The 21,687-nt window shown below is 39.5% G+C and overlaps 1 protein-coding gene across 6 annotated transcripts in view; it reads right to left on the bottom strand.

Moving 5' to 3' along the window:
- PROM1 (prominin 1) overlaps positions 1 to 21,687 on the bottom strand; it is a 93,159-nt gene that overhangs the window by 1,623 nt on the left and 69,849 nt on the right. For 2 of the 6 annotated variants that reach the window (XM_073342457.1, XM_073342462.1), the window contains 15 exons: positions 21,038 to 21,161; positions 20,464 to 20,567; positions 19,920 to 20,004; positions 17,817 to 17,963; positions 17,440 to 17,511; positions 10,471 to 10,563; positions 9,437 to 9,454; positions 8,969 to 9,022; positions 6,250 to 6,330; positions 6,081 to 6,149; positions 5,446 to 5,538; positions 3,762 to 3,877; positions 3,026 to 3,049; positions 2,587 to 2,655; positions 32 to 71 (listed from right to left, as the gene is read on the bottom strand). In XM_073342457.1, the coding sequence (XP_073198558.1) occupies positions 53 to 71; positions 2,587 to 2,655; positions 3,026 to 3,049; positions 3,762 to 3,877; positions 5,446 to 5,538; positions 6,081 to 6,149; positions 6,250 to 6,330; positions 8,969 to 9,022; positions 9,437 to 9,454; positions 10,471 to 10,563; positions 17,440 to 17,511; positions 17,817 to 17,963; positions 19,920 to 20,004; positions 20,464 to 20,567; positions 21,038 to 21,161 (1,168 nt within the window). In that variant the 3' untranslated portion in view covers positions 32 to 52. The other 4 variants (XM_073342458.1, XM_073342460.1, XM_073342459.1 and 1 more) reach the window with 4 other exon arrangements.

The raw sequence follows: 21,687 nt of genomic DNA, 5'->3' as shown, positions 1-21,687 counted from the left end.
TTGAAATACATTTTAAAAGTTCATTACTTACCCCTGATGTTTTCAGTATTGGCTACCACTGTTCCACAGAGCTAAAGAGAACACAAAAATATATTTTTCTGTTGCTAACAAAAGGACTGAATATACTGCGTTCATAACTACAGTGCGTGGTACTGTCAGATGTCAGTAGTGTGACCACCAATCATGCCTGGGTCTGAAATGTATAAGTGCTATATAAATAAGTCCTGAGTCTTCTTGTCAGTTATTGAAGTTTTTAATTAGAGAAAATGGGTTTAGTTTCATTATATAGCAATCTTTTTTTTTTTAAAGTTTTGTTTTGAGGTGGAAGGAAATACTCAGATAATCAAACACTATAGACCTGAGTTAGAAAAAAGATCTTAACCCAACCTCCCATTTTGCTCACACAAATAGTTGTACCTGAATTTGATTTTTATTTAGATCTCTACCTACCTGATCGGGGAAAAATAAAATAATCAGGTAGATTTCTAAATGCAACTGCAACCTGCAATTACGTGCATCCATAACACTGCAGGTGCAAAGGGGGAGGCTTCCTATTCCTATCACTTTAAGAGGATATGGTTTCATTGCTAACAATCTCACTCAAAAGATGCTACAAATACTTACAGCCAACTAAAAAGATCTGTAGGAACTGAGAAAAAGCAGTATAGCAGAAAATATGAAATTGGTTTGTGCAGTTAAGAACAGAAAATAAGAATCTACTAGAGTGGTATTCCCGGATTGTCGTAGCCCTGATGCAGTTTTTTCAAACTCTGTCTCAGGTATGAAATCATCAAAAGGAAACGGCAGTTTAGAGTAAATTCTAATGATTGCTATGGTGGGGTCAATCCAGAGAAAGTTCACTGACCGTAGGACAGTTGAAATCAGAATATAGTCCTTAATGTGTTTGTGTCCATGTGGAAAGCTAGTATGCTTTAATTTAACAGAGTCTATTTTTATGTTAATGATTTTTCGCTTATTTCCAAATAACTTGTTGTATTATTCAGTCATTGAACAAGGATTTCCTTTTAAATTTTTTTTGAAATACCACATAAATAATGTGCCATACAGTGCAAGAATGTTGAAAATCAATATTAAAAAAAATCCGAAGATCAGAAAGTGACTTCTAAAGTCTGGATGATTAGTGGTTCCCTCTTATGGAAAATATCAAAAGTCTTTAATGTGGAAGTTCTCTGATGTGCCAGTGGAGTTGACTTTGGAGTCAAATACCTTGTAGATTAATTTGAGGAGTTCCAAAAGCCCACAGTGTGATATAGGCTATGCCAAAATAATGAACATTATAACACCATGAATACTACTATTATGAAATACTTCCTCCTAAAGGATGCATAGGGAAGAGACTCGGTCAATAAAATAATCAATACAAAATAGACTTTTACTCAACTGATACGGCCCTGAGGGCTGTCAAAAATGTCAACCTCAGCCCCATCAACATAAAACACCCCATCCATGATCCAGAGAGCAATAAAAATTAATTCTCTACCAAACATTCAATCTAAATGTGTTCTATATAAAAAAGTTATGGGGCTCACTAGTCCTTATACTTGCCAATTATTTACATAGCTTCTCATTGTAACATACTTCTGAGTTCCTCCAAAGCCTACTGAAGTCTCACTACAGCCCTGTGAGGTGGATAGCACCATCCCAGTTTTATGGAATGGGAATCCAAGGCACTGAGGTTAAGTGACTTGCCAGTGTCTCAGAGCAAGCGAGCTGCAGACTCAGGAGAAGAACCCACAACTCCCGTCTCCCAGACTTGTGACTTAACTGTTTGGCCACACAGGTCTGGACTAATTTCATAGGTGCAGTAACATCCATCTTCTCCTCTAACCTTCCATACCCCCTGGCTCATTTGCAGCCTGCACATAGCAAACTTTGCCTTTCCTCAGCCGTTTAAAAAGCTGCACCAAAGGCACAGGTTGGAGGGACTACTGAGCCATTAAACATTACGTTAATTTGGGAGGTTACTGTAGCTACTCATTGCTTTTATAAAATAGAAGATTTTTTTAATGTTTCTTCTTTATCTTTCAAATCTCTAGTCCTGCTTGTTCTATGTAGCCTACTTCTATGCATTCTCATGAAAAAAATTCTAAAAAAAACAAACTAGAATTTAAAAGTGAACCATCTATTAATGCCCCAGGTTACAGTCAAAGGGGTATTCATTAAGTATCAATTTATAATTGGTCCTACAGACCTTTATATAAACATGGGAAAAAAAACAGGAAAAAGTGAACATGCACCCCCCACAGCCTTTTAATTGCTATACAGAGTACTTTAATAACTTTACTATTTTAGGGCCACCATGTTATAGAAGTAATATGGAATTATGTGTCTTTTAAGCTTATAAAATTCCACAGTTAAATGACCGGATACTATTACAATATCTATGGCTATATAGGCTTATTCAAAAAAGTTAAACATACAGCACTTGTTATAGTGAGCAACCATGCAAAAGGCAAATAGAAAATTAAACTATTCACTTTAAAACGTGCAGAAAATTGGATAGCTGATTAGCACAGTACGCTAAGCAAGGAAACGTGAAGGCATGCAGTTTCAGACTTGGTTTACCTTGTCATAACAGGATTGTGTATACCATATAAATGCTCTTTATGATAACCATTATTACCATTTTCCATACTGTAACAAAATAAATACACCAAAAAAAGACTATGTTAACTATAAGATGCAATATGTACAAATGGCTACAAAGACATGTAAATGGCTGATGGTATTGTTTGTAAAAATAAGTTGTTTCTGTTCAGTAGACAATATTCTTTAATTTTCAACCTTACTGATACTGTAGAATATCAAATAATTCTATAAAATCTTATTTTAGCATGCTCCAATTTCAATTTAATGGAGATATTTATGTTCAGTTGTACCCTACCATTACAAAATATAATTAAACCAAAAGATGTTCATTCTTTACTATAAAAACTACATTCTAAATATAAACCCTCACTCTTTAGTAAAAGAACTTTAACAAATACCAGTAAAAGTGTCTTACTTTTTCATGGGTATAGTTTCAACACTAAAAAAATATAAAAAAGGAGAAGCAATCAACTTAAATATACTAGTAAGTGAAATTTGTCTTAGCAGTACATGCCTTGCTACGGCTCTATTAATTTGTGAATGTACAATACAAATTGACCAATGTGAAATAAAATTATCTGAAAAAACAAAGTGCACAGATTTACTGAACAGCTAAAATAAAGAATAGGAAAAAATAGTAAAAATGAAAATAAGTAAAAACAGTTATCATAAAGTAAAATGCCAAGTCCCTGAGACAGAGGAACTGCAAGTGAAAAGGAAAGACTGGTTAGGGATAATCAGGATATTGAGCAAAAAAGGAAAGAATTAACACAAGGAAACTACAAAGCAGGTACAAGTTATCTTAACGTTATAATTGAGCAAAAGATTATCTATCTGAAATTGGGAATATTTTAAAATAAAGGTGTAAGAAGTTCTAAAGCTCTGAACCTGCAAAGAGCTTCTCACAGGCAGACCCTGTTACACCTATACAGAGCCCCACTGAATCAATGTACGATATGGAAGTCCACCTGTATGGAGCATATTAAAAGATCAGGGCCCATATCCGTACTCTTTCAGAGGATACTGTGGTGCTCATTTTCCAACAGTGAAGGTTTAAACAATGCACCATATATTTCATGTAAAATAATGTGTTATGCAGGAAAGTATTCGTGTCCACTTTCTTTTTATCCTATTTAAGATTATACACTTACTCATCATACACATCCTCTGTATCCATTCTACGATAGTATTTGGATAGTTTTACAGCACAAATTATGGCAGGAATTAAAAATATTGAACAGCCTCCTAAACCAAACCAGAAGGTATTCTAGAAGACAAAAATCAAGAAAATGACATTCAATAAAATACTGTATTAGTGTTTTAAACCACTGCTAGTTTCTTCCCACATTATTTCTTAGAACTGACCCCCTTAAGAGTTTTGAGTTGTAAATTGGCTTTTATTTAGTAGCTGAAGTTGCTGCCCTTATTACTACTAGATTGTCAATTATGTTGTTTCTGAAAGCATACAGCTGAAGTCACCGACATGGCACTGCAGACCCTGTAATGAGAGGCAGCCATGAATTATCAGTTGTTGGGCCAGCAGCAGAACATTACTACTCAACCAACCAACTCCAAGTTGGAAGATACTGTGTCCCTAGAGATGAACCCACTAGCCATGTTTTTTCCCTGCCTTGATATTTAACAGTAGTGGCCTTATTCATGTTCCCTGTGGCAAGCTGAATTTTCATCACCTTAGAGGTAGTTTCTGACTTGACAGCTGCAGTTCACAACTGTGAGAGTAATTTCATTAGTGCACAGATTAGCAGGCTCCAGCTGTTAAAATGGTATTTTAAACCTGATTCCTATGGGCTGGAGGCAGTTTTGACTTGTATGTGGGCCCAGCTGGGATCTTTCATCATGTAAGATTTTGACCCATCCACAGTTAACTGATTTAGTGAGTAGTATTTTTCCTACTCAGTTTCTGCAGGATGGAAGAAGGAGAAGTTCTGCAGTTCCTTTGTGGTACTAGATGATTATGACTTGGCTCTGGCAGGACAGCAGATTTCAGGATTTAGTGTTAGCACCTCAGACTCGATTTCAGAAAATTGGAGGTGGTTCTTGTATACAAGTTCTGATTATTGCTTGGTTCAGACTGATTGAGGAAAAGAAAGAATTGGTGGGAGAGGTTTTAGGTGGTTTACAGATGTGTGGTTTCTTTTAATACACACAGCCAACTTTTTATCCTCTGAGATGAGAAAATGCCAAATAGCAGCACCTCAAAGTACTACCAGCCATAATGAACCTCTCCTCTGTACATGAATGAACCAAGATTTGTTTTCTGCACGCCACCTGAAAAAAGTTCCTTTTCCTCATTCACATTTTCTAGATTCCAGCAAAGATGTTTGTGGAATTTTTTTCCTCAGTACTTTCATTGTTCTTATATTCTAAGAGCAGAGATGGGTCAAAACTGATCAGATCCACTCCGCTTTGAATTTCAGGGGAGTTCAGATTCAACTCTCCAAAACAGAACCTCCTCCAAAACTGTTCGGATTCAAATTCAGATCCCGAATGAGAATTGGTCTCTTTTCATATTCAAGATGGCAAAATCTCACAAGAACAATGGATTTCTGCTACGATGGGACAAAAATCTCATGGGAATGTATTGAAACTCCAGCCTTGGAGTGGTTTCAGACCTGAGCTCCATATGTTAAACTAAATCTAATCCAGATCAGAACACTTTCTCCTTTGCCAATCTCAGATTTAGACAAGCTCCCTCATCAGAACATCTTAGTCAAAGGATGAAATGCAGAGAGTTATGTTCACAGTTTGGTGGAAGTACAAGCAAGAATTCCCCATTTAAGGCCCTAGTTTAGAAAAATGGGAAATATTTCTTACCACAGAATCAATTACATAGCTGCATAAAAATATATCTACTGCAGTGTCTATCACGTTGGCAATAGGCTTGCATGCCGCTACCTCCATGGTAATCTACAACAGATTAAAAATACTGTTCAAATCATTCATTAAAAAACCCTGCAATACCTGGCACAAGCTTTATGTGCCATTTACCAAGGGCGTGTTCCCCCCCTCCTAAGCAATTTCCTGCAGTATATTTTATCCCCAGAGCACAAATCACACCTTGAAGAATTAACTTGCTCTGCTCAGTAGAATTATGCATTTATTTTTCCTATTTTTAAGAAGAGGGTGAGCAAAACCACAAAAAGTCAGGCTCAGTGTGTGAGAAGTACAAATGGTATCTCGGCCACTTGCACTCTAGAGAAACAACACTGTAATTAGAACGGCATTTAGTACCCTGGTATGCACTGAAACAACTTATTCCTTCCATTCTACTTTAAATATAATGAAACTCCATTTATAGTAAACACACTATAACAGTTTATACTTTTCCCCCTGTTCTGAACACAAATGGTAAAACACACTTTAAATAGAATAAGTCTTTCATCTTTAGATTCTTTACACACTTTGTCGTATTTTACAGTAGTTCCCTCAATGTAGTAAATGCACCTTACCGACTCCTTGACCCACTCAACATATTGCTCGAAGTAGCCTATTATCATATCCATGTACTTTTTGGTTTCCTAAAAAATAAAAACAAACAAACAAACAAATCAATCCCTCACCTAAAGCCTCTACTGCACCATAAATTCATTAAACTAATTTACACATAAGGAAGTTTACCTGGATGATAACCAGTGACGCATCGTTGCTTATGAGAAGCTGAGCAGCATCAACAGCACTAATCACATTTTTTACTTTTATCTGAAAAAAGAATGTACGTAAAAGATAGCTAAAACCTTTCCAAAGTTGCTACCACAACACTGCTGGTATTATATTTTTAGCCCTTTCTATAGGCAAACAAATATCATTGTCCTGATAACAGTAAAATCTGAGACAAATGGTGAGTGCAACAGTGGGTCCACAATGCAATATGTGAGTGAGTGCAATATGGTGAGTGCAACAGTGGGCCCACAATGTCCCGGCACCCCTCAGGCACAAGGATTCATTCTATACCAACATGGACCCCCCTCACCACTGTCAGAGGCTGGCACCTCTATAGTCAGGCAGCAGCCCTTCCTACACTCTCTTTCATACTTCTAGAACAGGTTACCCTTCTTTTCTTTTCTTCCTCTACGAGTAGGGATTCTCTCATCTCCTAGGCCATTCCATCACCACCTGGATCCCCACAATAGCAGCCCCACACTATATAGGTAAAGATAAGCAAAGTCTTGCCTCAGAAAATAAATTTCACATTCTCTATCATGGCAGAAGTACTCATGTGGAAGGCAAGCACATGGCCAAACTGTATCTCAGCTCTGGACTACAATGTAGACTGTAAATGTCCTTGAAACATTTTGGTCCCCCCTCCCTTTTTTTTTAAACCAGACAGCTTTTCATTATAAAAAAATCCCGATAGCTCCCCAATACACACAAAGGATGATGTACTCAGAGCCTTACTCTGTATGTGAATTTAAGAAAAGCTTCTGTTCCTTCCCTACAACAACCTCACATTCTCACCAACCCCTCTTATCTGCCAATCTAGGACCAGGACATACAAGTTCTGAATGGATTTCCTGCAGCTGGTTTGCTGCCATGCATGGGTGTAAAAGTGGCGAGAAGAACTGAAGCAGATAAGGAGCAATCACAGTGACATAACTGCACTAGTGCTAATGAGGCTGGACTGTTGCTACAGGAGCTAAGACAGGCTGGTGGTAACAGAGAAAGCTGCTGCCAGAAGGACTCTCCACCCTGTTGCTGATTCTCATGAGACTAGCAGAGCATAAAGGCAGCTGCTCTCTTGGCTGTGCAAGCACTAGCTGCTATGGAGAAGGAAAGCAGGTGGGCTGTCGTAGGGAAGCCAGGTCAAGCTCAAGCTTCCTGCAGTTTGGCTGAGATTGCAAGAGTGAGTAAGGGGACAAGGTGGATGCAGTGTGCCAGAGGAAGAGACATCCAACGTTAACAAGACAGTGGATCTCATTTCATTAAGCACATGAGTGGGCTAAAATTTTTTTTTCTTTTTACATACGGACAGGTAAAGCAATCCTACATCAATGACTAAGAGTAAACGCAAGCTGCTGAGTAACATGAAAACCACAGCATGTAAAATTGTACTGAAATTATTTTACTAAGTCAGAATTAAAACTTTCCAATGGCCTGTTTAAAAAATAGCCATACAGTGTCTTGATTTGTGGCTGCTTCCTGGGCACTGTAACTACCTAGATTAGCAATAAAAATCAATGAAACTTTGCACATCAAGTGCTTTCAAGGGGAAATGTGAGAGATGGGGAAACCACGGCACCTAGAGCTCTGTAGAATAGAGCCCAGAGCTTGAGATTCCTTGGCTCAGACCTGCAAAAGGACTTGGACATTGCAACATAGAGCGTCACAATGCCTAACTGTTTAGGTGCCTAGAAAAAACAGAATTCACAGGAACAACACTGTGATACACAAAGCCTGAGTTAGACCCCTTGGCTTCCTACAAAATGCATGGGGAGCCACAGGTGCATTAGACTGTGATCCACAAACCAGTGCACTAGGCAGGGTATTACTGAAGCTAGCCCAGGGGAGGTGCCCGCCAGACGGGTGAGTGTTATGCCCAGTGCCTATCTCTGCTGGCAATCCAGGAACCGGGGAGAAGATAGGTGTTTTGTCTGCCTAAGTTGCATGTGGAGCCCAAAACAAAACTCCTCCTTTACTGCTCCAATTAATATTTAATTATTCAGTTGTTTAATGAGAGACTGAGGAAGCGCCACCATCACAATAGCCTAGTGGCTAGGGCACTCACCTGAGAAGTGGCAGATCCCAGTTCAAATCCCTTCTCCCCTTCAGGAAGAAGGGGAAACTTGAACTGGGGGGGGTGTCTCCCATATCCCAGGTGAGTTCCCTAACTACTGGATTAAATGTTCTGAGGGAGGTCCTCCTCCTTTCCCTTCCCCCCCACTGTTTTGTGTGAACTCACCAGAAGGGTCTCAGAGGTCACCTACCAGACGGGGCCTCACACATGACATAGGCAGCGTAATGCCTGTTTTTCTGGGCTTGTGAACTGCGCTGAGGCTTAAGTGGGAGACAGGTGTCCGGACATTGACAGTGAGGCTGCACTGCACATGCCCAGAGGTAAAAATTTGGGAGCCATGTGAGTTTAGGTACCTACAGGATTGGGTGTCAGCCAAGCAGGAGTTTTATGGGTCATAGTGGTACCTAAAAATGGGACTTAGCTGCTTAAGTACCTTTTGTGGATTCCATCCCTGGTCCCTAGCTCTAAGTATGACACTCTCTTCCTGCCCCCGAAAAGTTAATAAAATTAAAATATTGCAAATGTTATGTCCTGTATGCTTGTGGAAGGGTAGATTTAAAGTAAAAAAAATATCACATGTTCTTTTTGCCAGAAAGACTGACTTACCATAAATTCAGATGATGTCCTCTGCAGTAATCTAATGCTCTGATTTAAAGTGCTCTGTTAAAAAAAAGAAAAAAAAGAAAAAAAAAAGATTTTATACAAGTAAGAATTCTCTTGCTTTAATACAATGTATGTCTATAAGAACAAATCACCTAGATAATCAGAACCAATAATATATTTCAAAACACATTAATATTAATGAATGCAATCTAGTTGCATTAGCTAAGAACTGATTGCCTACTAATGGAACTAGCAGCCAGCGTGTGTAATAGAGACTCTTGAAAGGAAACAATTTTTCTTAAAGCACAGAGCAGGTATACTTTGCGTGCTAGAAGACTTCAAATATAACTGAAGTTCGCAGCAATAAAGGCTGGATATTATTTATTTGGGAGGTGAAGGAGAATTAGTTAAAATTAAAGCTCATTGGGCACAGTATATCATTTTGCAGTTTTGGAAAGGAAAATCACTTACCCTAGCTTTTACATATTTCTTGACAGTCAGTTTTGGAAAAAGAAAAAAGATGAGAATAATTAAGAGTTAATTAGAAGAGAAACGGTGAAAGATCAGCAGAATGAAACAGAGGACCTAATACTTCTCTATAAGAGGAACATAGGGACAAATACATTTCTGTAAGGAACTATAAGTATGAACTGCTAAATTAAGGCCCAATCCTCTGAGGTACTGAAAACCCCTTGGAAGATGATGAGCTCCCCGATTCCCAGTGATTTCAGACAGTTTCTCACACTTTCCAGGAGATGTTCACCACCTAACAGAACTGGGTCCTCAGACACTAAAGTAGTATAAGCTGAAAAATTTAAGCAGAATATACAGAGAAAAACTGACATCTGGCGGAGTTGTGATTTCAGCTTGCTCTTCTTAAAAAAAAAAAAAAAAATGTGCCTGGCAAAACCTGTTAGAAGAAACATTTCCATATCCTTTGAGAGATCAAGGAAGATTTTTCTTTGGCTGTAAACATTACCCTGTAGGATTTCCACCATTACCAAACCCAGAAAGTAAAACAAAACCATTAAACAAATGTGAAAATTATAACTGTTTTCTTTGCCCAACATGAATGCAGTGCAAAAATGGAAAATAAATTATGCAAAGTTAGAACTTGTGGAAGTTTTTTTTCTCCCTGTCCTACTGTATTTCTATAAAATTGTACATGTAGAAGTGGAAAACAAAGGGGCAAAGAAAAGTTTGGTTTTCACAATATTATGCAATACTAACAAAGATCATGAAATTGGTTTGTTAAAAATGTATCTGACTACCCTTTTAATTACATAAAATGTATATAAAACCTGTATTTAGATATTTATATGCAGATGTGCACATTTTGGAAACATACCCCTCATAAAACTAAACCTAATATGGAATTTGCACAAAAGAAAAAAATGTCCTTAGCTGCACTGTAATTTGCAGATTTTCTAATGGGTAGTTTTGAAATATATATCTATATTTTTAATGTAACTATATGTTCATAGTACAACACTTAAATATTTTACCATCGCTTGCTCCAGTGGAACAACTTGCTGGTTATGAATCATTCGAATACTGTTTGCATGTCCTTTTAATGCATTTTCCAGTGCTCCTTTGGGCTGCAAATATAAACATAATAATCCAGTTTGCTGATCTGTAGCTTTTTGTTTTTGTTTTTTTAAAAAAGTGGTATTTTTCAAAAGCATCAAGAATCTTTGCGACACATTTCCTTGTTTTGCTTGAATCAATAACATATACATTCTGGTCATATTTTGCAAAGCAAACTGAAATAAGCAATAGGATATGGCAGTAGATATGCTACAACATCATCAAAATAGTAGAAATCTCAGTATTTGAAACAAAATATGCAATTCTAATATAGTCAGAGAAATGTTAAAATACCTGTACAAATTCAATAGAATGAATTTTCACATAGTGCACCGAGTTAACCATTTTCTTCTCAATATAAACCACAGCATAACCTCACTCTTTTTTGCTCTAATGTCTGAGAGGCTCATTAAGAATGACTCATCTTATTAAAAAACAAAAGAAACAAAAAAACGAACAGGAGCACTTGTGGCACCTTAGAGGCCAACAAATTTATTAGAGCATAAGCTTTCGTGGGCTACAGCCCACTTCATCGGATGCATAGAATGGAAAATATAGTAAGAAGAAATATATATACATACAGATAAGTTGGAAGTTGCCATACAAACTGTGAGAGGCTAATTAGTTAAGATGAGCTATTAGTTAAGATATGCCATCATGTGCCAGAGGGGCATTGCTGGCACATGATGGCATATATCACATTGGTAGATGTGCAGGTGAATGAGCTCCTGATGGCGTGGCTAATGTGATTAGGTCCTATGATGGGGTCACTTGAATAAATATGTGGACAGAGATGGCATCGGGCTTTGTTGCAAGGATAGGTTCCTGGGTTAGTGTTTTTGTTGTGTGGTGTGTGGTTGCTGGAGAGCATTTGTTTCAGGTTCGGGGGCTGTCTGTAAGTGATGACTAGTCTGTCTCCCAAGATCTTTGAGAGTGAGGGATCATTTTTCAGGATAGTTTGTAAATCTTTGATGATGCGGTGGAGAGGTTTTAGCTGGGGGCTGAAGGTGACAGCTAGTGCCATTCTGTTATTATCTTTGTTGGGACTGTCCTGTAGTAGGTGACTGCTGGGTACTCTTCTGGCTCTGTCAATCTGTTTTTTCACTTCAGCAGGTGGGTATTGTAGTTTTAAGAATGCTTGGTAGAGATCTTGTAGGTGTTTGTGTCTGTCTGAGGGGTTGGAGCAAATGCGGTTGTACCTTAGAGCTTGGCTGTAGACACCTGCACATCTACCAATGTGATATATGCCATCATGTGCCAGCAATGCCCCTCTGCCATGTACATTGGCCAAACCGGACAGTCTCTAAGCAAAAGAATAAATGGTCACAAATCTGACATCAGGAATCATAACATTCAAAAACTGGTAGGAGAACACTTCAACCTTTCTGGCCACTCAGTAAAATATTTAAGGGTGGCAATTTTGCAACAGAAAAAGCTTCAAAAACAGACTCCAGTGAGAAACTGCTGAGCTTGAATTAATATGCAAACTAGATACCATTAACTTGGATTTGAATAGAGACTGGGAGTGGCTGGGTCATTATGCATATTGAATCTATTTCCCTAAAGTTAAGTATCCTCACACCTTCTTGTCAACTGTGTAAACGGGCCATCTTGATCATCACTACAAAAGTTTTTTTTCTCCTGCTGATAATAGCTCATCTTAACTAATTAGCCTCTCACACAGTTTGTGTGGCAACTTCCAACTTATCTGTATGTATATATATTTTTTCTTATTATATGTTCCATTCTATGCATCCGATGAAGTGGGCTGTAGCCCACGAAAGCTTATGCTCCAATAAATGTGTTAGTCTCTAAGGTGCCACAAGAACTCCTGTTCTTTTTGCAGATACAGACTAACACGGCTGTTACTCTGAAACCTGTCATCTCATTAAGGGAATGCTCCAGTTATTAGGTCTCTCAAAGTGCAATGGCGCCCTCCACTGGGATTATAATTTTCCTTTATAGATTAAACTAAAACATCTACATGTAGGATTGGTACAGATTTAGGGACATCTAGTCTTTTGAACTATTTACAATTTTGAATATAGCCAATTGATCTGAGGTATTTCCATTCAGAAATATTATAATCTTTGAGTGATTCTGACTTGGGGAAGGAACATTTGCGCCTATGCTTTTTCCTGTTTAGTGAAAATCAGAGGCTTTGCAGTCAATTTCTAGACACTGGAAAAAAAAAAAAAAAAGGTATGTCTACACTGCGATGAAAGACCTGCAACACAGTTACAGCTGGCTCAGGTCAGCTTGCTGGGGCTGCAGTGCTATAAAATTGCAGTGTAGACATTTGGGCTCAGGCTGGAACGCAGACTCTGAGATGATCTGAGAGAGATGGCGTAGGATTGCGGTTCACTTAACACATGGGTGTAACAACTATTAAGGCAAAACACTCAGCAAGTAGCGATCAATTACTTACTTCACCCGCCTTTTGTGACACAAACTTATTTATAACTTCTTGTTATCTTTCCTTATACATCAAGTATTAGCTTCTCATTTTCATGAGAACTCTCCTACCCTGTCAGTACAGGTTTAGTTTTAGTTCAAACCAGTCTTTTCTAGCTTTTTAGTTACTTTATCTTTTCTTGTTCTCAAAAACATGATTACTCTGCAATTTCTTACACATACACAGTTCTTCTTACACTTATGCTGTTAAATGTTATCAGAACAGACTCTTAAAATCCACAGCAGGCTTCTGTCAGGCCTAAACATGCCCCTTTGCTCCCAAAGTTCCCCACTGTGAAGCTGTAGAATCCTTTCTAAGGCTTAATTGAAGCCTATATTTAATATACATCTCTTCTCATTCCCAACTGCCTAACCAAGATCATTAACCTTCCAAATCAATGCAATTAGCACAACTACTAGTATGGCCTGCACACTTACAAAGCCCATTGATATCATGCATACCCACAGATGTTCCCCAATAGTGTATACTAACTCCCACCATGGGGCATTTCCAAGTGCATCTACGTCACTTTGAATATTTACACTCTCCTATCTTAGAGTCAACAAATGTTCTGGATGTTTAAGGTCTGCACATTTAAATGTGGTATGACTCAGCTTAACTGTATCACGGAGTCTAGGGCAGCACGAATTAGAGGGGCATTAGCTGATACACTGTGGATCTCATTCTGGGGAACTGGAAAAGTTACCTTGCCCCTATTCAGGTAGCTTTTCTTGGAACTAAAGCAGAATATTGGCCACTCATGGTATCACATGGGTCTCGGAACCCAGGATACAGCCCAGGCCAGAACATCTCCATTGCAATTTGATAGCCCTACAGCCTGAGCCCAGAGGAGATTTGGTGCTAGGGGTTTTTTTTAATCACAGAGTAAACATATGAATACTACATCAACTAGTTCATCCAGTAAGTCACCCTTTCTGTTCCACCCAAATCTCAATCCTTTGACAAAAATGAGGACACGACAACAAGATCTCACTTTCCTCTCTCATGCTGGACGAATAAGCCTGAGAATATTTTTTTAACCTTAGCCTGTTTTTCTCCTTTCTCACTGCAGAGAGCAGAACAAGTGGTGTTTAAAAAAAAAAAAAAAAAAAGTTTCTCAGCGGGACAAGTGGGAAAAGAGACAGGGGCCTGATCTTTCCAGGCAGGCTGGTAGAACTGGAGTCCCTGCCAATGAGCAGCAGCCACTTCTTGTACAAGGAGGTGATTCACGTTCATCTAAAGCTTTGTCCACACCACCAAGAACCATGGCTGAAAATGGGTGTCAGCAATATGTGCAGCAGAACCAGTACCAAACATGAGCAATGAGTAAGCATAGATAAGAAACCTATGTTGTGCACCAGTTCAGCTGCATCCATTGCTGAGACCTATTGGCAGCAGATCTTTTTTAGAATATAAACATGGCCCCAGAATCTGTGCTACTTAGGGACTTAGGAAGGAAAAGCAACAGTCAATCAATTCCTGAAGGGGCTGGAGAACTCCAGGTACTCAGACAGTAGGAATAACAGAAGCCAGAGCCATCAACAGCCCTAGAGCTCAACTGTCCTGGGGGAGACACTCCAGGATCCTAGGTGGGACAGCTAACTGTGGACACACTATGGGGCAGGGACAGCTCAGTGGTTTGAGCACTGGCCTGCTAAACCCAGTTGTGAGTTCAATCCTTGAGGTGGCCATTTAGGGATCTGGGGCAAAAATTGGGGACTGGTCCTGCTTTGAGCAGATGATCTCCTGAGTGCCCTTCCAACCCTGATATTCTATGAGAGTGAATCCGCAGGCCTGTTAAAAGAAACAACCCAACCATTCAGGGGGAAGGGATATAGGGAGGCAAAAACAGAAGACTGTGCAGATGCCAAATAGCCATGCTGCTAGAGCAGATGGTGAAGGAGTGGGAGTTAGAACCTGCCACATACACCACATCCTCATCGTTCCTGTTGACCATGAAATGTTCAGCCTCACGTGGCACTAAGGGCCAATAAGCAGTCAGAAAACATTCTGAATCCTCAAGTGTGGCAGATTAATGTGCACACCTGCTGTTGGCACAAGAGTTTAGCAAATGTAGTTTAGTTGAGCTCCTGAACTATAGTTGCCCGGATAAGTTAAGTCCCCATTTATAAAATCTCCCACAAACAAAACTATGTTGCCATCCTCCAAACTTCACCCTTCCCCCAAACATCCAGAGTTGCCCAAAATAGTGCAGGATCATAAACATTACATCCTTAGACGCTAGTGTCAATTTCAAAGCAATCTAGCTTCCCTGCATAGATTCTAACATGTTATGCTGTCCCATCAATGATCTCATCCATTACACTAATCAGCATCACCAGGGAATGTAAAATACACACAGAGGAAAAACTTTCACAATGACAAGTAATGCATTTAACGACCGTATACTTTACATTACATTCTTTGACTTGATCTTTTCTCTGCTTTTTTTTTTTTAAACCATCCACTAAAAAAATAAAGATAGCGTCACAGAACATCTTATATTTTATGGATGGATGTAGAATCTACCATTAAAGAACCCCTATCATGAGCAATTCCAGGGAAAAGTGTGTGTTTGAGGCTCTGACTTAGGGACTTGGGAGTGTGTTCGACGTGTCCCACTTTAGCTCACAGAAAATTCCCTCTTTAGTCATTCTGTTTGAATGCAATTCTTTAGTTGTTAAATGGATAATGAATGCATTGTCATAGCCTTCATGAAGATAAATACAGTAGCCTTGTGCTTATGGACACTACAAACAGAAGAGATAATATGTATTTTAGTTGCTTCTATGCAACATCCTCTGGGGGCAGCCATTCATCTCCTAAATTTTGCATAAAAAGGGTTCAGTTAAGGCAACATCATTTTAAAGAGGAAGCGAATAAAGGAACAATGAGAGCTAGAGTCACTGAAAAGTCAACGGAAATCTCAGAGCACAAAGAATCACATTACTGTCATGTAATCAGAGTTGTAAATTAAACCTAGTGTGAAGCCATTTCCATGAACCCTTGAACTCTGTCCACTTTCTTGTTCTAACTTGCCATCACCAAAATACAAAACAAATCCTAACAGTTACCAGGGCTGGATGAAGGCAGTATAGACCTATCTTTAAGACATCTAAAGTCACGCGATGACAGAAGAATCTCTGCTTTCATTACAAAGGTCTCTTGCTCTCATGACTACAAAGAAAAGCTGAAAACAAACAGTGTAACCAAACCACTGATATATGCCAGAGTGTGCAAACAGCCTGAATCAACAGCTACGAAAGATTTGACCTGCATTATGCATCTTAATAGGGTGTTAACTCCAAAACCCCAGCGCTGAGGGTTCCCGTCCCCCTCAGTCAACACCATCTAAACAGATAACGTGTAGTAAGAAGAGAAGAGGGCAGCAGGCCTGGCCCATGTACCCAACAAGCTGGAGTAAGTATTTGGAGCGCTGTGTTGCTACTCCTGTCTCTCTCAGGGAAGAAGGAGCTCCTGTTACCACCCCGGGATGCGGAGGGGGGTCCCATGCCACTGCCTCTTTGAAAGGAGGAGAACCCCCTGTCACTGTACAGGGGCATACATATGGTAGGTCCATGGTCCGTAGGACACCTGATAGCCTTGCTTTGCCTTCACTGTTATGCTTGCTGGCTACTATATTTTCATATTTTTTTAAAAAAGAATCTATGTATGGAAATATAAAACCAAATGTGCAATATTAGCCTACAAAGCTGTGCCAGTTCTTCCCCGGATTAATTTGCTTGTATGCTGTATCCACACCTCCTACCCTTTGTCTGTTTGTAACTTTCAACTGTAAGCTCTTCAGGGCAGGTACCATCTCTTTTGTGTGTTTGTACAGTGCCTAGCACAATGAAGCCTCAGTCTCAGCTAGGGCCTTTAGGAGCTAACATTTATATAAATATTTACTAAAAACCAACATCCACTGCATAATAACTGGACAATGTATTCAAATGACCTTTCCCCACCATGATTTGGGTCAGTTTTCTCGTTAAGTTGTGATCATAAAATATAAGCAGTGCTTATCTGAAATACCGTAATGGAGTTTGCAGGACTTGCCAATTTCTTTTAAAAAAGCAGTAATAAATACTAAATACAATAAATGAAAACCAAGACAATAGATGCAGAAGTTATGTGTGTGGGGTATACAGAAAAGGGGTAACATGAAACATATTACATGAGAATTACATATATACCTCCACATACCACATTGCAGGGTGAGTGCATGTGTGTGTGAGAGGAGCAATGACTTTCTTCACATACGAAATCCAGACTGGTGGATATTTACTGTGACAAAATGCTGAGTAAACTACAAACTACAAAGTGTATGGAAATTACTGCAACATGCCCTAGAATGCCAGAAAAGAGAACAACGTATAGCAGTGAACAGCCATCAGGTCTATATTCTTTGCACTGTTCAAATAAAACTCACCAACTGATCCGCTCTTGCTTCCAAGTCATTAGCAAATGATAAAAGATCCACTTTGGTAACACTTTTATTGATCTAAACAAGATACAAGCAACATTTTAATTCTCATTACTACTGCATTTACATTTACTTTAAAATTACGGCACTGCTAATACATAAACGTAGCCCTTTCCCTAAATGTTAAGTTATTTATGGACCTAATCCTAAAAAGCATTCTTGTTCAAGTGTTTTTGTCCAACTTATTGTGTCCTTAAAAGACAACACACACACACATATGGAACCAGCCTTTAACCCGTTTTGCTTGTTAAGACAAATATATACTGTTATATTTTCTTCCAGATGTACATGACCTCCCAGATTTGAGGTTACCATTATCTTACCTCTGTCAAATATGCTGCAAAGTTTATTCCGTCTATTCCTGAAGAACTGAAATCCAAAAGGTTCCGCTTTCCGATTTCATCCAGCAAAACTATATTGCTAAGATTTACATTAATATGTTCAATTTTCAGTGATACATCTTCTGTATACTGGGATGGGCGGGGAAAAAAAGACAAGAAGCAGTTCTCACTGAGTCCATATTCTTCCTGTGATAAGGCACTCCCCACTTGAAATCATTTGCTCCTGTTGACTTATCACTGATGTCACTTAAAGCACATAGAAATTCAGTGATCAAATTCTGCTCCCAATTATACCAGTGGAAGTCCAATTAATATGGACATATAGTAGGTCTGATTCTTCCTTTCCCTGCAGCATCCCCATACTCTCACCTTGCAATATCCTAACCCGTCTCTGCATCCTTTCAGCTCCTTTACAGATTACTCTATTTCCATGACCTATTTCAATGCTTCCTTCAGGAGGGTACAATTTCCATACAGAACAGACACTGGGATAAAATGCAGGAAATGTGTTTCTTCAGACAAAGCAGTTTAAAATGGCCAGGCTATGCCACAGGCTGTATGGTAGATCTAGAGAATATAGGACTCTAGCATTTTATCATCAGCCTTGACAGAAATTCTATACCATAATTGGGTAAAGTGGTCACCGATTGATCAGAAAAGATCCTCTAACAATTTATCAAGATAACAGAAAGACCCCAGCCTACTATGTAATAGAAGACAAGTATTGCACCGATTTGTGCCGTCCAGCAAACAGGGCGTTGGACTGGGATGCAGGAGATCAGAGTTCTATTCCAAGTTTGCCACTGGATTCCTGAGAGACCTTGGGCAAGTCATTTAATGTCTTTGTGCCTTCATTTCTCCTCCGTCCTCTGTTTTGTCTATTCTTTGTATACTCTTTGGGGCAGGGACAGTCTCTTGCTATGCGTAGGCTCAATGCCTATTATAATGGGGCACTAATCTTAGTTGAGGCCTCTAGAAGCTACTGCAGTACAAATTAGTACAGCTGATTATTATATCCAATTAACCTTGGCCAATTCTAGAAACCAAGCTGGGAGAAATAATTTTTTCCTCTCTCAAATAATACAAGTTTTGACATGGGTTGTGGGGAGCATATAGGACAGCAATTCATTTCTTTGGCCAACTTTAATTCTGTTTCCTGCCAAACTGAACATGTCAGTATAGGGGCTTGAAATATGAAGAGTGAGACTATATGTTGTCTGCAACTAATAAGAAGTCTCAGCATCTCCTAGAGAATGCTAGACTTTGAGGTCTTCATGTATGTAAAATAAAAAATAGCGTCAGAGCTTAAGAACAGAAGGGACTACCAGATCTATCTAATCTGACCTCTGGTATATCACAAGCCATGAACACCTCCCGTGCTATATTCCACCTCCAACAATGTTATTACTTATAAATAAGGCTATGATTTAGTCGCTGAGTTCACGGAATCTGTGATTTCCAAAGACCTCTGTGACTTCAGCCGTGGCTATAAGCTTCCTGCGGCTGCCGGTGGCGGGGGGACCTCCTGCAGCTCCCTGCGGCCACCACCACTGGTCGCAGGGGGATTTCCGTGGCTCCCCGTGGTATGGCTGGCATGGGGACCCCACTGCTGTGGGTGGAGGGGGAGGGGCCCATGGAACTCCCAGCCAACCAGCGTCTGTCCAGCCACTTCCCATTTTATCATGGATAGTTTTAGTCAAAGTCAGGGACCAGTCGCTGGCTTCCGTGAATTTTTCTTTATTGACTGTGACCGGTCCGTGACTTTTACTATAAATATCTGTGACAAAAATCTTAGCCTTACTTATAAATAAGTAAGTAAGTAATCCCATGCATAGAGCTCTCCATGCCCATGAAGGCCCTGAATGGAAGAATTCTACAAAGTTATTTACTAAAAATAAGACACTTTCTCCCAGCTTAACCAGGTTTGACTGTTAGAGAATATAGGAATGGACAACCCTTCCCCTCCCCCCCAAAACCACCTGTTTCTACTGTGTTCAAGAACACCTGAAAAGGTTAGCTAACAACTGCAATCTCCCTCCACACACTCCAACATTAGGATCACAATCACAAACTTCCTTTACTTACCATGCTAATGTTCAGAAACTCATTGATATTGAAGAGATTTTCTAGGTGAAGTGTAGTATAAATTCCTTTGTTTTCTTTACAGTCACTATGAAAATAAATGATGTATATATCAATTTGAAAAACAACTTTGGTGCTATTTTTTTAAAATGATTAACAATGCCAGCACATTTTAGGTTAGTCAATTTTTATAGCGTTCTAGCCATATCTTTTGGATGTCAGGCTATGGGAAGGACAGTATTTAACAATTTGCTTAAAGATTCTATGATGCTGTAAAATACACAAAACAGCTTTTCACAAGGACAGCTGCTTTTGTTCAATTGTATTATACTAAGGCTACCTATAATAACTGGTTTATATGTGGGTCACTCATTTTTGCTAGTGATTCACTAGGAAATTAGGGGGTCACCTTATACAGTAGATAGGCAATTTTTGGTGCTGGAAATCTAGAATACGGAAATTGCTGGCAATGAAGACACAAGGAATCACAAAAAGCAATGCATGGTAACAGCAGTAAATCCCGGCCAAGATTTTATATTTTTGGTACCTGTAAACTTTTTCAAAGGTCAAATTAATATCTGGATTTTTAAGCACGATGGCAGAAAGGTAGCTTCGCCAATGCTGATTCAGTAAGTATGGAGTATCCAAAACCTAGAACAAAGTGCACTGAAATTATTTATCATAATTCTACATTTCTAAATTTCTGCCTGAATTTGTGTATGAGAGCCTTCAACACACACGTGTGTCTCACCCTCAGAGATTATCATCTGCTGATGGAAAAAGAAGCAGACACACCAGACCCAATGATCTGTCAAGAGCAGAAAGTGCAAATTGTAGTTTCACATGTTATCATGGGCTGCTGAGCTTCCGGGAGATTTACCTCCAGAGGTAGGCAGACAGTATTTGCATTGCCATTCTCAGTTGCAGATTCAACCAAGAAGAGGATGAGCCTCTCCACCAGAGTGGACACTAATAGTCCCATATTATCATGACTGATGTGTGTCATTGAAAATGCCAAATCGGCACAAAAATTTACAAACATCTTAAAGACTTGTCGGTTTGGAATGTTTTTTTGTTTGGTTGGTTGTTTTGTTTAATATTTTGAATATGAACAACTTCACCTTGAACAAAGTCCTGTCTTCATAGGGTTCACAGACCAGCTTTTCTACATTTCCACCTGTAACAAAGGTGATGACCACTATGATCATCAGCACCCAGGAGAAAAGGAAACTGAATCCTACTCCACTGAAAAAAGGAAAACAAAAAAAACTAGTGAGAATTTAAGAACATTTAAGTGCATGCAGTAGCTAAGCCAAAATTCAGTAACTGTAGCAATCACCAAGAAGAGGCAAAGACTGTTCCCAGTAGCCCTGCATCAAACTAAGGCAGAGGTCCCTGAATTATGTGACATGTGGAGGAATGTTCGGCGGGGGGGGGGGGGGGGGGCGGAGGATGTGCAGTGCAGCAGCTTGGGCTAGCCCTCCCGGGGGTGGGAAAATCTCCACCCCCACCACTGCTCTGCTCCGCCCACCCTGACTCTGCTCCCAGACCCACCTCCACCCCCGTTATCGCTATCCATGTCCCCCACCCAGGAGGCCTGGGGGGAGGAGTGCGCAACCCTCAAGTTTGGGGAACACTGAATTGTTTATATGGACATTTAGTTTGTGGCAAGCTGGGGTATAAATCTACATCACACTAGCCTGCCATGCACTACATGGCTGCGTGGACTCTGCTGCGTGCAGAGTGGACTTAATTTACCCCACTTTGAAAT

The sequence above is a fragment of the Lepidochelys kempii genome, chromosome 4, assembly GCF_965140265.1.
Source record: "Lepidochelys kempii isolate rLepKem1 chromosome 4, rLepKem1.hap2, whole genome shotgun sequence".
NCBI classification, from domain to species: domain Eukaryota; kingdom Metazoa; phylum Chordata; order Testudines; family Cheloniidae; genus Lepidochelys; species Lepidochelys kempii.
This window is presented reverse-complemented; position numbering and strand designations above follow the sequence as displayed.